Source organism: the organism of the source record quoted next, unplaced genomic scaffold (assembly GCF_019419815.1).
Source record: "Pyrus x bretschneideri cultivar Hongxiangsu unplaced genomic scaffold, Pyrus_bretschneideri_v1 Contig61, whole genome shotgun sequence".
Classification (NCBI taxonomy): domain Eukaryota; kingdom Viridiplantae; phylum Streptophyta; class Magnoliopsida; order Rosales; family Rosaceae; genus Pyrus; species Pyrus x bretschneideri.
In genome coordinates this window covers 220,468-241,504 of record NW_025999800.1, presented here as the reverse complement: position 1 = coordinate 241,504, position 21,037 = coordinate 220,468, and the positions used below count along the sequence as shown (strand labels likewise).

Here is a 21,037-nt window from a genome sequence, read left to right as displayed (position 1 = left end):
TTGGGATATAGCCTTGAGATGATTCATCATCTTGAAATATACTCCTTATGGCATGCTTTCGCAAAATTTCCTTTTGTTTATCACGTAAGAATTTCTTCATCTCTGGAGTGTATTTGCTGAGGTCCTCCATCATGAAATTACATTCAAACCTTTCTTGCTCCCTATCCCTTTCTTCCTTCATGGCCGAACACATTCGGGCCACTTCTTCTTGTTGAGAGCTATGGCATCAATCTTGCAAATCCGGTAGCAATTTGTGCACTCATCGGATCTTGGGACTTCCCTTTTCTCCTTACTTCCCTTTGCTTATCTCTTCCTAGGGGCCTTGCAAAAGAAGAAGTTGGGGTCAATTCATCAACACTTTCATTGACACCTTCATTGACATCATTTGTCGATGCAGCTTCAAGTTGAAATAATCTTCCCCATTGTTGGTCCACATCGGTTCCCCATCTCGGACAATCCTTGAGGACGTTGCAAGCATGATGCAACTTAAAAGGTTGTCCTTTTGGTGTCACTCTTGTCTTGTAAATTGTCATTGTTTTGTCACCCTATGCAAACAATACATAAAAACAATTAGTTGCAAAATAATATTATGTACATGACAAATAAAATATCAACAAAGAAACTCACAATTTCCGCGGCACTCCTTCCACTAGTCATGTCAACCACGGCTCTCTCCAAGCTTCCCTTCCATAAAGTGCACGCTTTGTTAATAACCTTCCACCAATCGTAAATACCACCACCTTCCCTTATGCTGGCATTGAAGTTTTCATAGAACTTATTAACGATTTTACCCCACAAAACCTTTTTATTTTGATTCGTGCCAGCGGCACCATCTTCACTAATAGAAATCCATGCCAAACATAAAAGCAACATCTTACTCATAGGTCCAATTCCGACCTCTAATATGCTCTTTTGCCATCTTGAAAAATTTGGAAATGGGAAGAAATGGTAGAAAGAAAAATTGGAAGAATTGTAGGAGAAAAGTGAGTTTTGCTTGGATGTTGAACAAAATACATAGGTATTTATAGAGTTTTTGGGTGAATTTTAAGTTAAATAATTTTTTTTAATTATTTTTGCTGTTAGATTTAAATTTGAGCCGTTAAATCTTTTTTTTTTTTTATTTTACCGTTAGATTTGATTATATTCAATTTCAGTCGTTGGATTCAATAAATATATAAATATAAAACTAAAAAAAATTTTGAATCTAGACCGTTGGTGATCCAACGGCCTGTTGATTCCATCCATTCGATAAAAAGAGCCGTTGGCTCACTTGGGGAATGTGGTCGACATGCCCACGTGGGTGGGGCCTAGTCAGGCTAAGTGCTTGCGCATTGTGTGCGTCTGGTGAGTGGGTGGGGGGCGTTTGGCGCACAACCACCCGATTTCAATCACACAGGTGGGGCCCACACCGAATCTTGGGCTATTTTTTAGGGGGAATTTGGCTATTAGGTTTTAGCCCACACATTTTGCTTGGGTTGGATTGGGTTTGAGGGAGGGGTTAGCTTTTAGCCCAGGGTTGGAGAAAACCTTAGGGAAGCACTCCAGAAGGAGCTTTTACAACCTAAGTGTAGTTGGGTTTTCTTCCCTTATAAAGTTATAAGCGTTAGCTGTCAAAATAACAGTTTTACTTATTTTAGAAGTAGTTTCAAACATGCATAAGCTTTTATTTTTTTATATTTTTTTTAACAACTTAAAACTACAAACATGCTTAAGTTGTTTGTCCATAAAATAAAATAATTTTCTAACAAAAGATAAAAAAAAAAATTCATTTTTACAGACAAAAAATAAAAATTATGTCTTGGTATTTTTTTTTTAATATTTTAATATAAGTCAGTTTGACGACCTGTGGCAGCTGCAGAGAGAAAATGTACAAGGATGGGAGGCAGCGTGTTCAGGTCGGTTTCTAATTGCCACATCCTTTCCCACTCACCGTCTTCCGTCGCCCGACACGTGTCCCCAACCAAAACTACGCCCCCGCCTGCCGTTTTGCTTCAAAACTGCGCGAAAGCTCTCCCAAACTCTCCAAACCCATAAAGAGGAAGAAGCGCAGAATTTATAGGCTCTATCTCGCTTTTGTCAAAGGATCAATCTTTTATTCGATGCCTTATGCTCGAAGATAATCTCATTCAATTACCATTTTATCCACGCCACAATCGATCTCTTCAGGTACGCTTTCCGTTTGCCTTTGAATGTTATTGTATCAAATTGCCCCCGAAATGTCTGTCGGATTTCCGATTTTTAGGGTTTTAACGCTTAAGCAATTTCTGATTTCAATCAGGTTTTCTTGAATTTTTCTCTTCACGTTATTGGGTTTTCGATTTTGTTCACTTTTTTATTTTTTTTATTTTTTATTGTTTTGGTTTTAATTTATAGAAATTTCGCGGTAATTAAGAAGGGAGTTGATTTTGTACACAAGCAGGAAAATTTGATTAATTTTTATTTTATTTGGGGGATTTTGGATTCAGGGGTTTTGTTAAAGTTGAATTTTGATCATATTTTTGTTAATTTTGTATTGTTGTAGGGATAGTAAGCTAATGGCAACTGCAACTATGGCTACCGCAGCCGGTGCAGCTGCGCTTTTGTATTATACATTGAATCGTAAGTTACAGTCCCCTACATCGGACGGTGATGATGACGAAAATGGGGGTGGTGGTGTGCCCAATCATGCTCCTTTGGGAATTGAACGCGTTTCGCATAGGTTAATTCAAGCCCCGGCTACATGGCTGGAGACCATTTCGACTTTGTCAGAGACTCTTAGGTTCACTTACTCTGAGACTTTGGGGAAGTGGCCTATAGGGGATTTGGCATTTGGGATTAGCTTTCTTCTAAAGAGGCAGGTAAAATGTTTTCATGGACATAGTTTCTTGACTGTGTCGGGTTCAGTGTTTACATTGATTTTGCGATCATTGCATGTGGGTTTTGCTTTATGTGCTGAATACAGTGGTTACACTGATTTTATAACTATCGCATGCGGGATTCGTGTCACTTAGATGGTTGCTTTCATTGTGGCGAGATTTTAGTATTAAGATTCATGATAGACGGATCTTGCTTTTACAAAAATCATTAGTATCTTATATCTGAATATATTACTCAATCTAGAGATGGAAAACTGGGCGGTTGAATTATGAAAAGCATCCTTCTAACTGAGTGGTAAAAACAGAATGGTGAAAAATGTGACATTATACTCTGCAGCTTTCACAAAAAATTTGGGAAGTTTACCTATCATTAGCACTTCTTTGGGATAATAACAGAACCAATACAGGAATTATCCAAAAGTGTGTGCCATTCTGGAGATAAATAGATTCACGAGAAAAGAAAAAAAGTTACATGACATGCTATCCTTCTTGTATTTATTGTTTGATTATATGAGCCCTTATCTGGTATATATACCAAGTAGTCATTTTTCTTCTTTGGTTTGGTTGGAAGAGTGATATTTGATAATAGCTCGTCTGTATGGTGCAGGGAAACTTACACGTTCATGGTGTATTTGGTGGAATAGACAGTCAACAGCTAAAAGGATCTCAAATAATTGCTGAACTCAAATACCTCTTAAACTTATTGACACTGTGTTGGCATTTTTCGAAGAAACCTTTTCCATTGTTTTTAGAGGAGACAGGCTATTCAGAAGAGAATGTTCTTCTGCAGGAACCCAAAGCAGGAGTAGGTTACGTTACTTACATATTGTTACTGTTGTAGTGATCGTTGGTCAGTGTCTTTATGCACTATTTACTGTCAATGGCATAAAAAATTAATTAGCACTATCGGTTAATATCAAATTCTATATTTACTGTGTTTTGCAGATCTTGAAGCCTGCTTTTACAATTCTTGTTGATCATAATGAGAAGTGTTTTCTGTTGCTGATTCGTGGAACCCATAGTATTAAGGACACTCTGACGGCTGCAACGGGAGCGGTTGTACCATTCCATCACAGTGTTGTACATGAGGGAGGAGTCAGTAATTTAGTTTTGGGTTATGCACATTGTGGAATGGTTGCAGCTGCTCGATGGATTGCAAAGCTTGCAAAACCTTGCCTGCTAAAAGCACTTGAAGAATATCCTGACTATGAACTTAAGGTAGTGACATGAAGTGTGGATGTTCTCTATTTTACTACTCATCTTAATTGGCTAATTAGCAGATATTGTTATGTTGTTGATCTAAACGATTCTGATGTAGTAGTTTCTAGAAAGTATACTTTTTCAGTAGACATCTTGGCTCTGATACCTTCCAGTATCATTTTTATTGATTTTTTTTATTTTGCATATCTATAACTGTGCCACTGTAGCAGCTTTGCTGCTACAGTTGATGGGTGGGGCTTTATGGATTATCAGATCAGTTATTTCAGCAGTCTTCTCCTGTTAACTGTATTATGAATTGCACATACCGTATGACTACCAACAGTTTTTTCTTGGAACTTGATCGAACTTACAATATTTTAAGTAGATTCGTGTAACATATTGTTCAAATTTCGTCTTAAACCATTTGGTAGCTTCGAACAATATTATGGTCCACAAGATCAAAACATGTATAACATAATTGTTTCTGACAGATTGTAGGGCATTCTTTGGGTGGAGGCACTGCAGCACTTCTAACGTATATATTGCGAGAGCAGAAAGAACTTTCAACAACCACCTGTGTGACATTTGCTCCAGGTTTGTGTTCATTAGATGCCATGGCCTAATATGAATTTCAGTGCTGTGCATCAGGTCGGGTTTCTTTTTTTGTATTCTCAACACCAAAAAACCCTTTTAGTTCTGTCTTGTATTATTTTGTTCTGAATCTGGATATTTGTTTAGTTTAGCATTATGTAACCGTTTTTTGTTCGGTTAAGTATTTCTATTAGCACTAACTACGTATAACAACGCAGCTGCCTGTATGACTTGGGAATTGGCAGAATCAGGAGGTCGTTTTATTACATCCGTTGTCAATGGAGCTGACTTAGTGCCCACGTTCTCTGCTGCGTCAGTGGATGATTTGCGTGCTGAGGTTATGTTCTTAAACTCTGTTATTGAGTACTCCTTGGGAGATTGCTATCTTTGTTGTTGTGGGGCTAATGATGCTTAATCTGGTTGACTAAATATGCTGATTTTGAATAGGGACGACACTTCTTGAATAGGGTCATAACTAGTATATTCTCCCTATAAATTGACTTGGACAAAGTTTGTGGTACTCAGATTGTTTTTGTTGCTGCTGAGTGCTGATAAAGCTTTTCAATTTACAGTACATTGTTTGTTCTTCTAAATGGTTTGTGTTATTACTGGTGATTTTAGTCCGATTATGACGAGCAGGAAAAGCTCATACTCTAGCGCCATCTCTGTGTGCTCTTTTCTCATTTCTCTTTTAGTGATTGTAATATTTCCTTCCGGTAAATAAATGGGCTTTCGACAAGGATTAATGATATTTGTTGAATATGCCCAATATTGTTTTTTTCCATGATAGCTTGTTATTTTCGATAAATTTTCTCTGTACAGCCATTCAGTGCTGGTTCTCTGGCTTGTTGATGCTTGAAAAACTTGCATGCTTTCTGTAGTTTCATTGAGACGTTGCAAATGCTTATGATATTCCTTTTATGGTTCTACCATGTCTCTTTCTAATGTATTGTTTTATAAAATTTTGTATCTTTTTACAGGTTACAGCGTCTGCTTGGATAAATGACTTGAGAAATCAGATTGAGCAGACAAGAATTCTTAGCACTGTCTATCGTTCTGCTTCAGCTTTGGGATCACGGCTTCCCTCCATTGCCAGTGCAAAGGCAAAAGTTGCTGGGGCGGGGGCGATTCTACGCCCTGTTTCCAATGGTACACAGGTAACCTTTTTTCTTTTTAATGTAGTTTTGTTTCGCATTGTGTTCTTGTCCTTTCACAACCTGCTTGTAATCAACCAAATACCACTTCTAATATGTGTCATGTCTTGTGACATTCTTGTTATAGAAGCTTTCAACTGTGTAATTCGGCGGTTGGAACTTGGAATCTGTATTCCTCTTCTACTTAATCATTTGATTAGCTTGTGAAACTTTCTGACTTCACAGGTTGTTATGAGAAGAGCCCAGAGCATGGCTCAGGCAGCATGGACTCGTCCTTCCCTTGGCTTGTCATCATGGTCGTGCATGGCTCCTCGTCACCGAGCCTCAGCTGCTCATTCAAACTCAAATGATGAAGGAAGTTCTGGAGGATCCTATGGTGGCAACACAGAGACTTCTGACCCTCTTCTTACACCCCCCAAGAGAACCACAAGCTCAACTGCCATTGAAACCATTGACCTTCCTGTATCTTCATCTGTAGGAATGGAATGGACTTCAGAGATTGATTGTTCTTATTCTGATAGAATGCGTCAAGATGCTGATGGCGATGTCGGTGATGAGCATGAGGGGCTCACAGACCATGATAGACATGAAGACCGGATGACTGAAGTTGAATTGTGGCAACAACTTGAGCATGAGCTTTATGATAGAACAGAAGGTGAGGATGGCGATGTGGTAAATGAAATAAGGAATGCGGAAAATGAAATAAGGGAAGAAGAAGAAGCCGCAATTGCAGAGGCAAGTGATGGTCGGCCAGAGAGCTCTGCTCCTGACATGAAGGAAGCACATAGATTTTTTCCTGCAGGGAAAATCATGCATATTGTTACCGTTCACCATGGTGGTGCGGATAGTGAAAGCAGTGGCCCTAGCTTGAGTGGATCGGGCAATGAGCAGCCAGAAGAGACTAGGGTTGGTATTTTCCTTACTTCAAGATCTCTGTACAGTAAGCTGAGGTTGTCACAAACCATGATTAGTGATCACTTCATGCCGGTATATAGAAGGCAGATTGAGAAGTTAATTAAAGAACTTGAGGAAGAAATGGCTTCCAACGGAGAGGTGGTATTATAGGGAGATAAACATTGGAATAACAATTTGTCTATACACTCTGCACCGGACTTGGATTTTTGCCTCCATCAATTTTGAATCTGAGCTGCATAGAGACGGTAATCCTCCTTCATTTGCTTTGCTGCAATTTGGGAAGAATGGTGATAGCTTTGATGCCGCGACTTTCAAATCGAGGAACCTGGTGGATCAACCTGTATGCAGTTACAAAAATCCTCGTCTTCTGTAAATTAGTTGAGGTGCTACACTTGATTTCTCTGTTTTTTCTTTTTCCTTCATTAAACTAAGGTGGTAGGCGACTTTTAACATGTCTCTGTTTGTTGAACTTGTGGGTTAAACTCCCTGCTTTTTGTGCGCCCTGATCGACATTAGTTTCTTCAGTTGTAAGAGAGAGGGTTCCATGGCACGGGTAAGTTTTTCTTCACATGGCATTGTGCGATTGGCATGAGATGCCGCCATGGAAATTACTCTCTAGCTTTTAAGGCAACGCACTCAGAGTTTCCCATCTTAATTTTGTTAGAGAAATTTTAAACATCTTCCTTATGACATCAGTATGCAAATATGGGAATGTAAGTTTTGGTGGTTTTTTTTTTTTTTTTTTTTTTTCTATGTTGCCAAAATTTGCTGATTTTCTATTAAATGTTCCCCTTAAACATTTATGGATGATTGACAATAGTAATGTTATTTAAACACATAAAACTCGATAAATCATAAATTAGTTACTTTGTGCACTAATCAAACATAAAGTTATTTTCTTGTAAAGCTAAATTATCGAGCTATGCGGAATTGGAGTTCCACGTCGAATGCAACTCTTTGCGGCTCAAATATCATGCCAACATGCGTCATAATTTAATTAATTAATTAAATAACTAGCTTTGTTTGCTTTTGGTGTTATATCTAATAAAGGTTCATATATTAATGAATACAAGGCACTCCTTGACGATGTATAATAATGCACATGGATTTACCACTTGTCCAAGGAACTTACTATTAACACTACCACGATTTTGAACTTGTGCTATGTAACTCCTAGTAGTAATCACAAAGACCCACTTTATATACATTAAAAGAAGCTATTTTATATTTTGTGGTCCGTTTATTTTTGTCTTTCGTTTGTATGTTACAGAGAAAATAGGCGGGACAAAATGAGGGATGAAGAATGGTAAAAAAGAAATAAAAGAAATGCATGCGGAATGCATAATGAAATGAAAACTAAAATCTAAAATTACTTTTAATTTGTTTTCACATTCAAAATTTTGCTTCATTCCTTCTTCTTCATTTCTCTTCGTGCCCCATGCCGTTCATATTCATCTCTCTTTTCAAAATACATTCTCACAGAATGATCAAAATGATTAATAGGACAATCTCAGGGATCATTTCTATCAAGTTTAAATCTCAAAGATCAAAGTGAGGAGTTACTACAATCTCAAGGACTATTTTCGTTAAAAAAAACTTCTTTTTGTACACTCATGTTTAATTTGTATTTGATTTATTCAATCTGATGATAAAAAATAAAGAAACTTGTGTTAAATAGAAAAATAGTGTGTAACTTCCAATTCTCAAAAAAAACCATACATATCTATGTGTTTGATTATTAATATTTGATGAGTCACTATCTAAGCTCACATCATCGGATCGTCTCCAAGGATCTTTGAGTTTTGTTAATTAATTTATATTAAGGGCTGTAAATTTATACATGATCATGCATTTGATTTCTCTGTCGAGATCGATTAGTTAAAAGCACGTTGCAAAAATAACAAAGAAAGGGTCTTGCAGCCCTGAAAGAAAACAAAAATAAGCCAAAATCATCAAAGGCAATGGTTTGGAATGATGCAGGCAACCACATTTTGGGAGTCCGTTTACTAGCTATATATATATATATATATATATATATATATATATATATATATATATGTTGCTTTTGGTCGAGTACTAATTAGACGCAAATTCTAGTTGGACTTGAACCTTTTATTCATGGTTAAAAACTTACGCCTCTTTATCACGTAAATACTATTAGAGGGGGAAAAGCGAACACATAAATTCAACTTTCAAGTGCATGAACGATCGCTTTTATTCACTTGCGTGCGATGCAGTTTCTTATGCATTTATTTTTAAAGAACAAATACTTACGAGCAAAAGGAAACAATAAAGCATAGGGAAATTGAAATACTCATGTCCTTGGCTTGGTTCGTTTGTCAAATTAAGGATACATGGCCATGTCTCTCTGTTGAGATTTTGAAGGGTTCTCAACCAGAAACTCTAAATCGATTCAATATAAAATAATTTGATGTTGGAAAATAAAAAGGAAAGTATTTTAGGATTTGATTTAATTAGTGATTTTATATGATTTAATTAGGGTTTTGATTTAGTCTAGGTTTCCTTGTCTTGTAGACAAGGGCTTGTTTTGATTTATTTCCTAGTATTACTTCTTTGTAATCTTATAAATACCTCCATATGGAGAAGAATAAATTATTGAAGTAGTATTTTGAGAATTGTAAGATTGTAGAGAATATAATCTATCCTAAACTCTTTATTTTCAACTTGGTATCAGAGCAAAGTTTGATTCTCGATTGAACTTTGTTGTTAGCGCTTCCTTGTGGGTGTACGAATCTAATTTTCTTCGTGCACCCACATGCCATGAACCTGAGGGTGAAAATTGTCTACAATTGTTAGAAGAAGATAATTTTCCGCTGCCATGAAGAAGAGAAAAAATGACAGAAAAAAAGAAAGAGAATAAAGATATAAAAAAGAGAGATTTGGTGATTTGGACTTCCGAAAAGAGGCGTTAGTTTTAGTTTGGCTTTCGGAAAGATTAGCGTTTGTTCCAACTGGACTTTCGAAAAGATGCATTGGTTCCAACATATCAAGAGATTTATTTATTGGGCTTTTGAAAAAAGACGTTAGTTTCAATTGGGCTTTCAAAAAGATTAGCGCTAGTTCCAGTTGAGTTTTCGAAAAGAGGCGTTAGTTCCGAGGATTATGATTTGTTCGTTGGGCTTTCAAAAAGAGACGTATGTTCTAGTTTGGTTTTCGAAAAGATTAGCACTAGTTCCAACTGAGCATTCAAAAGTAGGCGTTAATTCTGATGGATTGTGAGTTGTTGAGCCTTCAAAAAAATTGGCGTTAGTTTCAGCGTATCAATGAAGATTTCCTTCTTGGCAAACTCATGATTTCACATCATGAGTTTAAGGGGGGTGTTGGAAAATAAAAAGGAAAGTATTTTAAGATTTGATTTAATTAGTGATTTTATATGATTTAATTAGGGTTTTGATTTAGTCTAGGTTTCCTTGTCTTGTAGACAAATGATTGTTTTGATTTATTTCCTAGTATTATTTCTTTGTAATCTTATAAATACCTCCTTATAGAGAAGAATAGATTATTGAAGTAGTATTTTGAGAATTGTAAGATTGTAGAGAATTCTAATATATCATAAACCCTTTATTTTCAACTTTTGATAGCTGTGTATTGCTGCAGGCATCTAATACGACATTTGCTTTCCTTTATAATCCACCATTATGGTAGGTTAAAGCAATCGAATTAAAAACATTTTAACTACATCAAAAGAAAAGCAAAAGATCATGATTCGTGAAGTAAAGAAATTTCACAAGAGTAATGATTTTATCAAACAGTACTTAAAGGCTTCTATCTTTGACAAGACTGTTTACAATTTTAAAGCATTTTGACAAGAAAAATGGATGATAATTTTTTTATTTTGTTCAAGTTGAAGATTACTTATAAAGAAAAATTATCTCTTTTAATTCTACTATTTTTAGGAGTACTAGTAATGATATTTTTTCTTCGAGTAATCTTGAAAATATCTTCAATGTAATGAATAGTCTTATTCAAATTAATAGTTCACATTAAACCGGGCCAAAGAGCCACGACACATGGGAGACAACAACCTCAAAAATTAAAAACAAAATCATGCAATAACAAAGAGTTAAAAATTGTAAATTGATTATATCTCAACCGGAGAAATACATATTAAAATGGTGATCATGAGCAATCAATGAGAGAAAAATTGGCAATTAAAATGGAAAGGGATCGTCTTCGGATCTATTCCATCTAATTTTTCTCGTCAAATAATTTGGATTTTTGAAATTTGATCAAACGTTTAAAAATATAAGCCTACTTTAAAGTTATAATAATTTTAACCGTTGGATTAAATTTTAAAAGTCCGGATTGTATGATGAGGAGAATTAGATTGAAGAGAGGATCCCTTTCCAATTAAAATGATAACTATGACCCACCTGGATAATTTACCAACATGATTAGTGTGCAACACGTAAGTGCTGACAATGCTGCCCTGTCACGATTTCATATAAGGTAATCACCACGCATCCACAGGAGATAGGGATGCCAGTTGGCTTTTGGTTGACCTAATTGAACATGACGTGTCCATTCAACAAAACCCAAAGAGATACAAATATTTGCTGATAATAACCTTAACATTCTTTAAGAAAGAAATCAAATTAATAAACTCTTCTTTTTACTAATTAGGATCCAATGAACATAAACCAATAGGGGTATCGCATGAATTAGCAGATCTAGAATTCTAATACATTATGTGGTCATAATCAAGGTACGCTAGGCACTCGGGTGATAGGCTAGGACCTCGAGCCTATGTGCCTAGAATGGATCTAGACGGACTAAACAAATTTACGTAAATTTATTATATATCATATAAATAAGTGTCTACTTACGCTTAAAAACTATATTGATATTGAGAATTTGAGTTTGGTTTACTATTTAACATATAACATATAAAATATTATAACTTTTGCTTTAGTACTTTAGCGAATTTGATGATATGAGGTGAAAGTTCAAGTGATTATGAGTTTGTAGTATTTTACGAAATATTTTTCAGAGATCGTATTTAATTATAATGAATTTTAAAAGAATTTACGATGTCGAACAGATGGTAGAAAAAGTATTGATTGAGTAATACACCATCCCTTTGTTAATTAAAATCCTAGGTGGCATAACATGAATGGAAAACAATAAAAAAAAAAAGGGGGAATTGGTCACGTGGGAAAGGGAGAGATGGTCTTTCTTCTTTGTAGGAACTTAGGTCCAAGAACAACAAAGTTATGTTGGTCTTTCTTCTTGGTTCAAAACTTATGTTTCACCATATCTGCACAACCATTGTGGTCTTTTCTCTTCCACCATATGTCCAGACCGTTGGGTGATCCCCAGAGGTCCTCACCGACACTTCTTTGGACTTTTGAGTGGTCTTGAGACCACCCGGGTTCATATGCCTCTGCTCCCATATGTATGGCAGAACTTCAATTAACTCCTTTCATAGTTTTTTTCTTTTCATCAACAGTGGTCATCCATGAAGTTTAAACTAACTTGCTCCACAAATTATAAGTAAAAAATGAATGTCGGTAGAATAATTATGTACACCTGTTTATAATAGTGATTCAACTACATGCACGAAGAAAATGTTGAACCAAACAACCACTTTCATGGCCACGTTTTCCATTCCAAATCCCTTATAACCTAGCTTGCACGATATCATCCCTAGTTTGCATAAACAGATATTGAAGACAAACTATCCTTGCTAGTTAAGTTGCATGTGAAGTATGCATGCATATAAGTAAGAAAAAAACACGAGCGTGATCACGATCGTTTGGAGTATCTCTGCCCATGTCCATGTGAACTTGTGGGCATGCATGGTTCCAATTCAGTGTACTTCAAGAGACGCATTAAAAGGAGCAACAAATTTGGTCCTTGTTTTTGTGATAGGAACAATTGCTTAGCTTAGGTGGGTTGCTTATCTATTCCCGCTAGCTGTGGCCAACTGCTAGTCTCTTTCACAATAATCACTTGGAAAAAAAGGTCTTTTTCTTGATCGATATCTGCAATAATTTCAGCCTCTTTTAATTTATTTTTTAGGGTCTGGCGAAGCCTGGTCCATTCGTTAATAGTGAAAGCAAAATCATATATTTATGTAATTTTGATTGTGATTGGTTGGTGTTAATTACCAAAACAACCAAATTGTGGAACTGCTGGTCATGAGGATTAATGGTCAACCCGGTAATTGGCATATCCTCGTGCCTCAAAAATGAATGGATCGTGGGGACTAAAGAGGGTTGCGTAAGACACACTTATGTTCTAATGTGAAACTTCAATTATTAAAGGCGTGAATCGTGATCGAATGCACAGATCATATTCAGAAGTCCCACCCCTTTAATTCTTCATTCATTCACAATTTAAACATGTGAGTGCTCATGCGCTCGAGTAAACGAATTAATGGATAGATGTACGCTTAGACGATTGTCAATAAAAAATACATATTAATCATGCCGTGATTCATATGATTTAAAAATGAACAATCGATTATTTTGTACGTTGATCAATGATTCAGAGGGGAATCACCGTGATCGTTTACCTTATTATTTTATGCTCATTGAATCAAAAGGCCCTCGGCACCCCATAAAAATATAAGACGTAGTTAGTTTGTTTGATAATTATTCTATTTTTACTATATAAGTTCTATATTTTTGTGCTAGAAGAAGGGGATTGTGTATGTGGGAAACAATATATATATAAAATGATGAACGAAAGTGCTCAAAATGTTATAAACTTCTGGTTTAAGTGTGATTGTGTAAATCCTAGATTAGATTTGATTATAGCTATTCTTTCCTATATGGACTTGTATTCCTTGGAAGAGAATGATTTATTCTCTCTTATTACTATAAATAAGGGCACTGCGTAGGGGGATAACACACATTCCTCTACACAACCTTACAAACACATCTCTCTCTATTTTCTCTTTCTACGCCACTAGCCCCCTTCCCCTTGTCAGATAAAATAGGTCACAATACGTTATCAACGCGCTCTTACCGTTGCATTTAGGAATCTGACGTGGAAGTTTATGCATCAAACCAGTTTACCAATATCATCATGCAATTAGGTTCTTCCAAACCAACGGTTTTTATTTCGATATTTTTGCAGCCTTGATAGCATGAACATTCACCATAATGCATGACCCAACTTTACATTTTTCGAATTTTAAATTCTACATAAATTGTGTATGCATTATATCCATAATTGTTGAATTATGTGAATTTGATATTTGCCATGAATTGCATCCTATATCTGCTCATGCATTAAATTATTTGTCAATATGCATTGAATTATAATATGGAAATCAAGAAAAAATAAGAATTTTTTTTTTCCAGGGTTCTTCGAACCCACACCCGCGAGCAAGCTGAGACCATGGAGCCCCCTAGTATTCGAACCCAGAACCCGACGCCATCACCGGCATCACCACTGATTTTCTAACAAAAGCATGGCCTGCAGCCATGCTCAGCCACTACGGCTACCTTTCCCGACGACTTGAAGTTATCCCCGTCAAAATCGTGGTCATGATTTTCGTAATCTCGTCGAAATTCAAAAATTGTAACTTGAACCCGAAGGTTTCTTGGTTTGTTGATGTCAAGATTTCACTCTCTGTCACCTAGGAAGAGGTTTTACGGTGAACCATAATCCCATACCACTACTAGAAGCAACATGTCCGGTGTTCTTCATCTGAAGACATATTCATGATGCACTGCAAACCGACTACCTTGTTGAGGAGGATCCATGAGCATTATGGGTCGCTTTGTCTGATCGTTTTGATCACCAAAATGACATCTTCTTGCTTGAAGTAAGACATAATTGGCAGCATTTGCACTTCCAAGACTTTAAGTCTGTGAATGAATATAATTCTGAAGTTTGTCGAATCCGATCACTTCTCAAGTTCTGTAACAAGCCCTTGACCGAAGATGATCTCCTAGAGAAGACCTATTCGACCTTCTCTACTATTAATATTGTCATGCAGCAACAATATAGAGCTCAAAAGTTTACTAAGTTTTCGGATTTGATCTTTTTTTTTTACTTCTCATTGAAAAATAGAATTAGTTGTTGAAGAAAAATCATCAAGCTCGACCTAGTAGGGCGACTGTTGTGCCTAAAGCACATTATAGCATAAAAAAACGCCCAAAACGCCAACATAGGCGTGGTTGGGGCAGCCAGAAGCCACCGCGTCAAGGTCAACAGAGCCAAGACCCATCTAAAGGAGGAAACAAAGCTCAGAAGTGCCATAACCTTGCTCCAAAAGCCCCAGACTTCAAGAATAAGGGCAAAGCACCTAAAACCATGGATGCAGATATGTGCTATCGCTGTGGTTCAAAGGACCATTGGTCCCGTGTTTGCTGAGCTCCCCAAAAGATGTAACTAAATATCTTTCTGGTCGTAAGAAGTTTGAATCAAACTTTGTGTAAGTGGATGAATTAGATAGTACCAAGATGGAGGTTTTCAACTTTCGAGAGGCTATCACCCCTATGGAAGATTAGAATCTTAGACATAAACTATTTTTTTAGCTGAAATTTAGACATCGGGGCCGAAATCCACCAGTGGCTGAACCCCTTCTTGTTTTTTGGTTTTATTTTGAACAATTTTCCTTTATGTTTGGATTATTTGTTGGTGATTTGTTTTTGGATATTAAGTTTTTAATTAATTACCATCCTTGAATACTTAAAATTATTTTGAATGGATATTTATTTTTAGAACTTTTATGCATGTGACTGATTTAAATTAATTTTCATTCTAGGTATAACTAGTGGGGAAGTTAGTTGTCTAGCAGAGAGTGCAACCATGCACATCGTTTTGCGTGAACACATCTATTTCACTAACTTCATACTTAAGAATACACATCTGACAACCCTCTCAGGCCCATCCAACCTGATCGAAGGATACGGTAAGACACATATAATGTTGTCTAATGGTACAATTTTGACCATTGATGAGACACTTTATTCTTCGCATTCTGGAAGAATGTTGTTGAGTTTCAAGGACATTAAAGATAATAATTACGACGCTGAAACCTATGTAGAAAATAGAGTTGAATTTATATGCATAACTTCCTACGAATATGGCCAGAAGCGTATTATAGCGAAGATAAAGCGTATCCTGAGTGGTCTGTATACTACGACCATACACCTCACAGAAAGCCACTATGTGGCCGGCTCTACCTCTGGGACCACACACGAACTTACACTTTGGCATGATTGTTTGAGACACCTTAGACGAACAGCGATACGCTGTATCCTCAAATCTTTACATGGGCATCTACTTACCCGAAATTTAGGTTCGATTCAAGAAATCGCATGTTAAACCTGCTTCATAGGAAAACTTATTACTAAGCCTTCGTATGACAATATTCGTTCGAATCCTCCTATTTTTCTACAAAGGATTTAGGGGGACATTTGTTGACCGATTCACCCTCCCTGCGGACCATTTAGATATTTTATGGTTTTGGTTAATGCTTTCACACGTTGGTCACAAGTGTGCTTGTTGTCCACAAGGAACGTTGCGTTCTCCAAACTGTTGGCTCAGGTTATCAAGGCTCACCACCCTAATTATCTAATCAAATCTATTCGATTGGATAATGTTGGAGAATTCACATATAAAACTTTTGATGACTATTGCATGTCAGTTGGGGTTGAAGTTGAACATCATGTACCTTGTGTTCACACCCAGAATGGCCTGGCAGAGACATTCATTAAATGCTTACAAATGATTGCTCGATCGTTGGTCATACGTACCAAGCTCCCGATCGCTGCTTGGGGCCATGCAATATTGCATGCAACCATGTTGGTTCGCCTAAGGCATGTTGCAACCCAACCATATAACACTCTTCAGTTGGTTACCGAATACGAACCCGACATATCGTATATGCACGTTTTTTGTTGTGCGACCTATATGCCAATTTCACCATCCTTACGTACAAATATAGGACCTCAGCAAAGGATTAGAATCTATGTCAGATCTGATTCTCCTTCGATTATTCATTACTTAGAACCTTTAACAGGCAATCTATTACCACTCGTTTCGCGGATTGTCACTTCTATGAAATAGTATTCCTGTCGTTAGGGGGAGATAAGAATGTCAACGTTCCTGAAAAACAACTTGAATTATCGTGGACGACTCCTACTTTGTCTCATTTAGATCCCCGCATTGCTTAGTTTAAGACTGAAGTGCAGCGCATATTAGATCTTCAGAGCATGCCAGATGCTTTCATCAATCTAGGGCAAATTACATGATCACATATTCCAGCTGCGAATGTGCCTGCAAAGATGGATGTACCAAATGTACGACGGACTTCCCTCTTAGCAGCTCGGGATGCCACTTTGGCCAATTCATGTACATTAATGGCTAGCCAATCATCTGCCCCTACACAAAAGCGTGGCAGACCTCTTGGTTCAAATGATTCACACCCTCGAAAGAGGAAACCCATGACACATGCATCTGAAGAGCCTACCGTGAATCCAATTGTCGCTTACTCATTCTATCCAACTCATGATGAAATTCTAGATTACGGAAGCGTCATTAAATAGACGAATCTAGCTTGTGAGAGCCGTGAGATTTCAGTCTATTATGCTAGCTCAGATTATGTTTGGTGAAGAAATAAGATGATCGTCCATGATGCATTAGCATATGCAGTAGTTACTGAGATTATGTTAAGCGATGACATTGAACCTTGTTCCGTTGGTGAATGTCGAGTAGAACCGATTGGTCAAACTGGAAACAAGCAATCCAAGTCGAACTCGATTCGCTTGCGAAACGTAAGGTGTTTGGACCTGTAGCTCCTACTCTTCCACATGTGAAGCCTGTTGGCTACAAGTGGGTTTTCGTTCAGTAGCATAATGAGAAGAATGAAATTGTGCGTTACAAAGCTCTTCTTGTTGCGCAAGGCTCCTCACAATGCCCCATAATTGACTGTGATGAAACTTATTCACCTGTTATGGATGTGATTACTTTTCGCTACCTTATCAGTTTCATAGTTTCTGAAAAACTAAGTATGCATGTGATGGATGTAGTAACTGCGTATCTTTATGAGGATCTTGATACAGAAATTTATATGAAGGTTCCCGAGGAACCTACATTGATTGGATCAAATATTTCCAAACCCTGGAACACACTTTCAATTCAACTGAGGCGTTCACTCTATGGTTTGAAGCAATCCAGAAGAATTGGTATAATCGTCTGAGTGAGTATTTGACTAGTCAGGGATATGTGAACAATGAACTATACCCTTGTGTGTTCATTAAGAAGTCACATTCCGATTTTGCGATAGTTGCATTTTATGTTGATGACATGAACCTCATTGGAATTCCTAAAGAGCTCACGAGAATTGCCGTGCACCGAAAGTTGGAATTTGAGATGAAAGATCTAGGAAATACTAGATACTATCTCGGTCTTGAGATAAAGCACCATTCAGATGAAATCTTAATACATCAAACAAACTACACCCAGAATGTGTTACGCCGCTTTAATGAGGATAAAACGAAGCCTTCGAGTACTTCTATGGTCGTTCGATCGTTAGATGTAAAACGAGATCCCTTCTGTTCGAAGGAGGATGATGAAGAGATTTTGGAACCTGAAGTTTCTTTTCTAAGTGCAATAGGTGCTTTATTGTACTTAGCTCAATACACTAGACCTGACATCTCCTTCGCTATTAATCTTTTGGCAAGATACAGTAATACACCAACATGCAGACATTGGACTAGTGTTAAAGACATTTTCCGCTACCTTAAGGGTATTATGGATTTGGGCTTGTTCTATCCCTACGGATCCTCGAGTGATGCTGCACCCCCTTATCTCGAGTCGATTCTTGCCTTGTTGGTTATGACGACGTATAATACTTATCTGATCCATATAAGGCGCACTCTCAAACGGGTTATGTCTTTACAGTTGGAGGCACCGCAATCTCTTGGAGGTCAACTAAACAGACCCTAGTTGCCACTTTGTCTAATCATGCTAAAATTCTCGCCTTACACGAAGCAACTTGGGAATACTTTTGGTTTAGAGCAGTTGTAGGCCATATTCGAAGCTTATGCGATCTTTACCCCGTCTTTGATGTCCCGATGACGATCTTCGAAGACAACGCATCATGCATAGAATAGCTTAAGAAAGGTTACATCAAAGAAAACAACACCAAGCACATTGTACCAAAGTTTTTATTCTCACATCAACAACAAAAGCATCAGAAGATTGAAGTCATACAAATCTATTCACAAAACAATCTGGCTGACCTCTTCACCAAATCACTACCGAATGCGACATTTCAAAAGCTTGTTCAAGGAATTAGTATGCGTAAACTTTCCGAGTTGTAACATTGCTAGTTTTCTTTGGAGTTGTGTCAAACTTAGGGGGAGTATCCTGACGTATACTTGCTTGATCTTAATGTAATCTTTTTCTCTACGATTATGAGCATTTTCCCACTGGGTTTTTGCTACCTAACTAGGTTTTAACGAGACACCCACCTTAGGTTGATCATATCCCTGATGATGTCCTGTAGAACTTTCATTTGACTTTGCATTTCTCACACATTTTTCCTTAAACTATGGGTTTTGTCCCTACTCGGGTTTTTACCATAGCCATAGGATTTTTTGTGAGACTTACTTTATTATACAAGTTCCTACCTTATTGAGAATATCGTCAATGCCAACGAGTTGACTTCCTCAACCTCTACATGATGCCGAATCTACTGGATTATTTACACACTCAAAGAGGAGTGTTATAAACTTCTAGTTTAAGTGTGATTGTGCAAATCCTAAATTAGATTTGATTCTGGTTATTTTTTCCTATATGGACTTGTATTCCTTGGAAGAGAAGGATTTCTTCTCTCTCTTATTATTATAAATAAGGGCACTGCGTAGGAGGAATAACACATTCCTCTACACAACCCTACAAACACATCTCTCTCTATTTACAAACCAATTAAATATCATACTCTAGTTTAAATAGAGTCTTGCTCTCCTAAGGTCTTGATTTTTTGAGGATCTATAAGGACTAAATGCATATTAACCACAAGATTATATTAGTCAACTTAAAATCCACGTACGAACCATAAGAAAACTCATTTTCTTGTTTTGCTTTAGGGGTGTGCTATCCACACATCCATTTTTACTCCTCACACACCCTTGTTAATTTCTATGCATTAGATCTTCTTCATTTCATCCAATCCGATGGCCACAAATGAAAAGGGTGTGTGAGAAGTAAAAAGGGGTGTGTGGATATCACACCCCTTGCTTTATTAAGTTGTAAAATATTTTAAGCTTTTGGATCTAAACTAATATAATCTTGTGGCTACTATGCATTTAGTCCTCACAAGTCCTCAAAATGAGGACCTTAGGACAGGAAGACTAGTTTGATTAAGGTTCTTCAATTTAACTAATATATACAATATATTTTACTTTTACTATCTTGCAAATTAATTTGATATAGGATTAAGTAGACATTCCAATATGATAATACTAATTGTTACTATGTATATAATTTATTTAAACAAATTATTTGAAGGAGTTTATAGCTTCAAGCAAAGCAGTTTAATTATTTGTAAATACATTATGCGTGTTTACACACTCGCAATCAAAATGAAAATAAGGAGTCTGATTATGATTACGGATCATTATTGTGTTTACTAAGATACGGAGAATCATGACAATATGGGGCCCACATGAAAAAAGATTGGAAATTGTACCAATTTTCTTAATCTTTGGATTGAAATAGGACAAATCGGTCATTGACAAGTCAAGCACAAAACTGAAATGACAGAAATACCCACATATAAATTGTAAAAACTCACATGTGATGACATTATTTTCCTGATTTCAAAAAGAGAGGTGTGAGCTTTTAAGTTTTTGAGTTGAATTTAGATATGTGAGCATATATGTGCATGTCGCGAAATGACAAAAAGTAGTGGAAATATAGAGATTACCATTTATAAGCAGGCTGGGGAACACCTAGTTAGGGCCTGCGTAGTACATATCAGTTGAAAGCTTAGCGGTAATTTGATTGGGAAAAAGGACTTTTGGAAGTCTCTTTGTTTTGTTTGTTTGCTTTCTTTTTCCTCTGGGAGTCTAGTTTTTAAAAAAAAAAGACTTGTGGAAGCAAAGCAAACAATTAAACCCGGAGCTTACACGCTTTTGGTTTACACGCGGATGCAATTCATTGGTTTAAATAACAAAGAAAATGAAAAAACCTCCCCCCAAACAGCACGTATTGGGTAAGAATAGTCTGAAAACATGATAATGCTTAGCTGGCAATCAAATAAATCAACGGTCAGAATTCCCTGACAGCAAATGCTGCTGAGGTCGAATATACTTGTAGTAGTAGTCCAGCTCC

At 36.8% G+C, this 21,037-nt stretch overlaps 1 protein-coding gene across 1 annotated transcript; it reads left to right on the top strand.

The window, feature by feature from the left end:
- The first annotated feature begins 1,876 nt into the window (after positions 1-1,876).
- On the top strand, positions 1,877-7,432 carry LOC125471778. The gene is made up of 8 exons (XM_048572526.1): positions 1,877-2,166; positions 2,522-2,837; positions 3,463-3,660; positions 3,801-4,073; positions 4,547-4,649; positions 4,865-4,983; positions 5,627-5,803; positions 6,026-7,432. The coding sequence occupies exons 2-8, from the start codon at positions 2,535-2,537 to the stop codon at positions 6,863-6,865; spliced, it is 2,013 nt and encodes a 670-aa protein (XP_048428483.1). The 5' UTR covers positions 1,877-2,166; positions 2,522-2,534; the 3' UTR covers positions 6,866-7,432.
- The last annotated feature ends 13,605 nt before the right edge of the window (positions 7,433-21,037 follow it).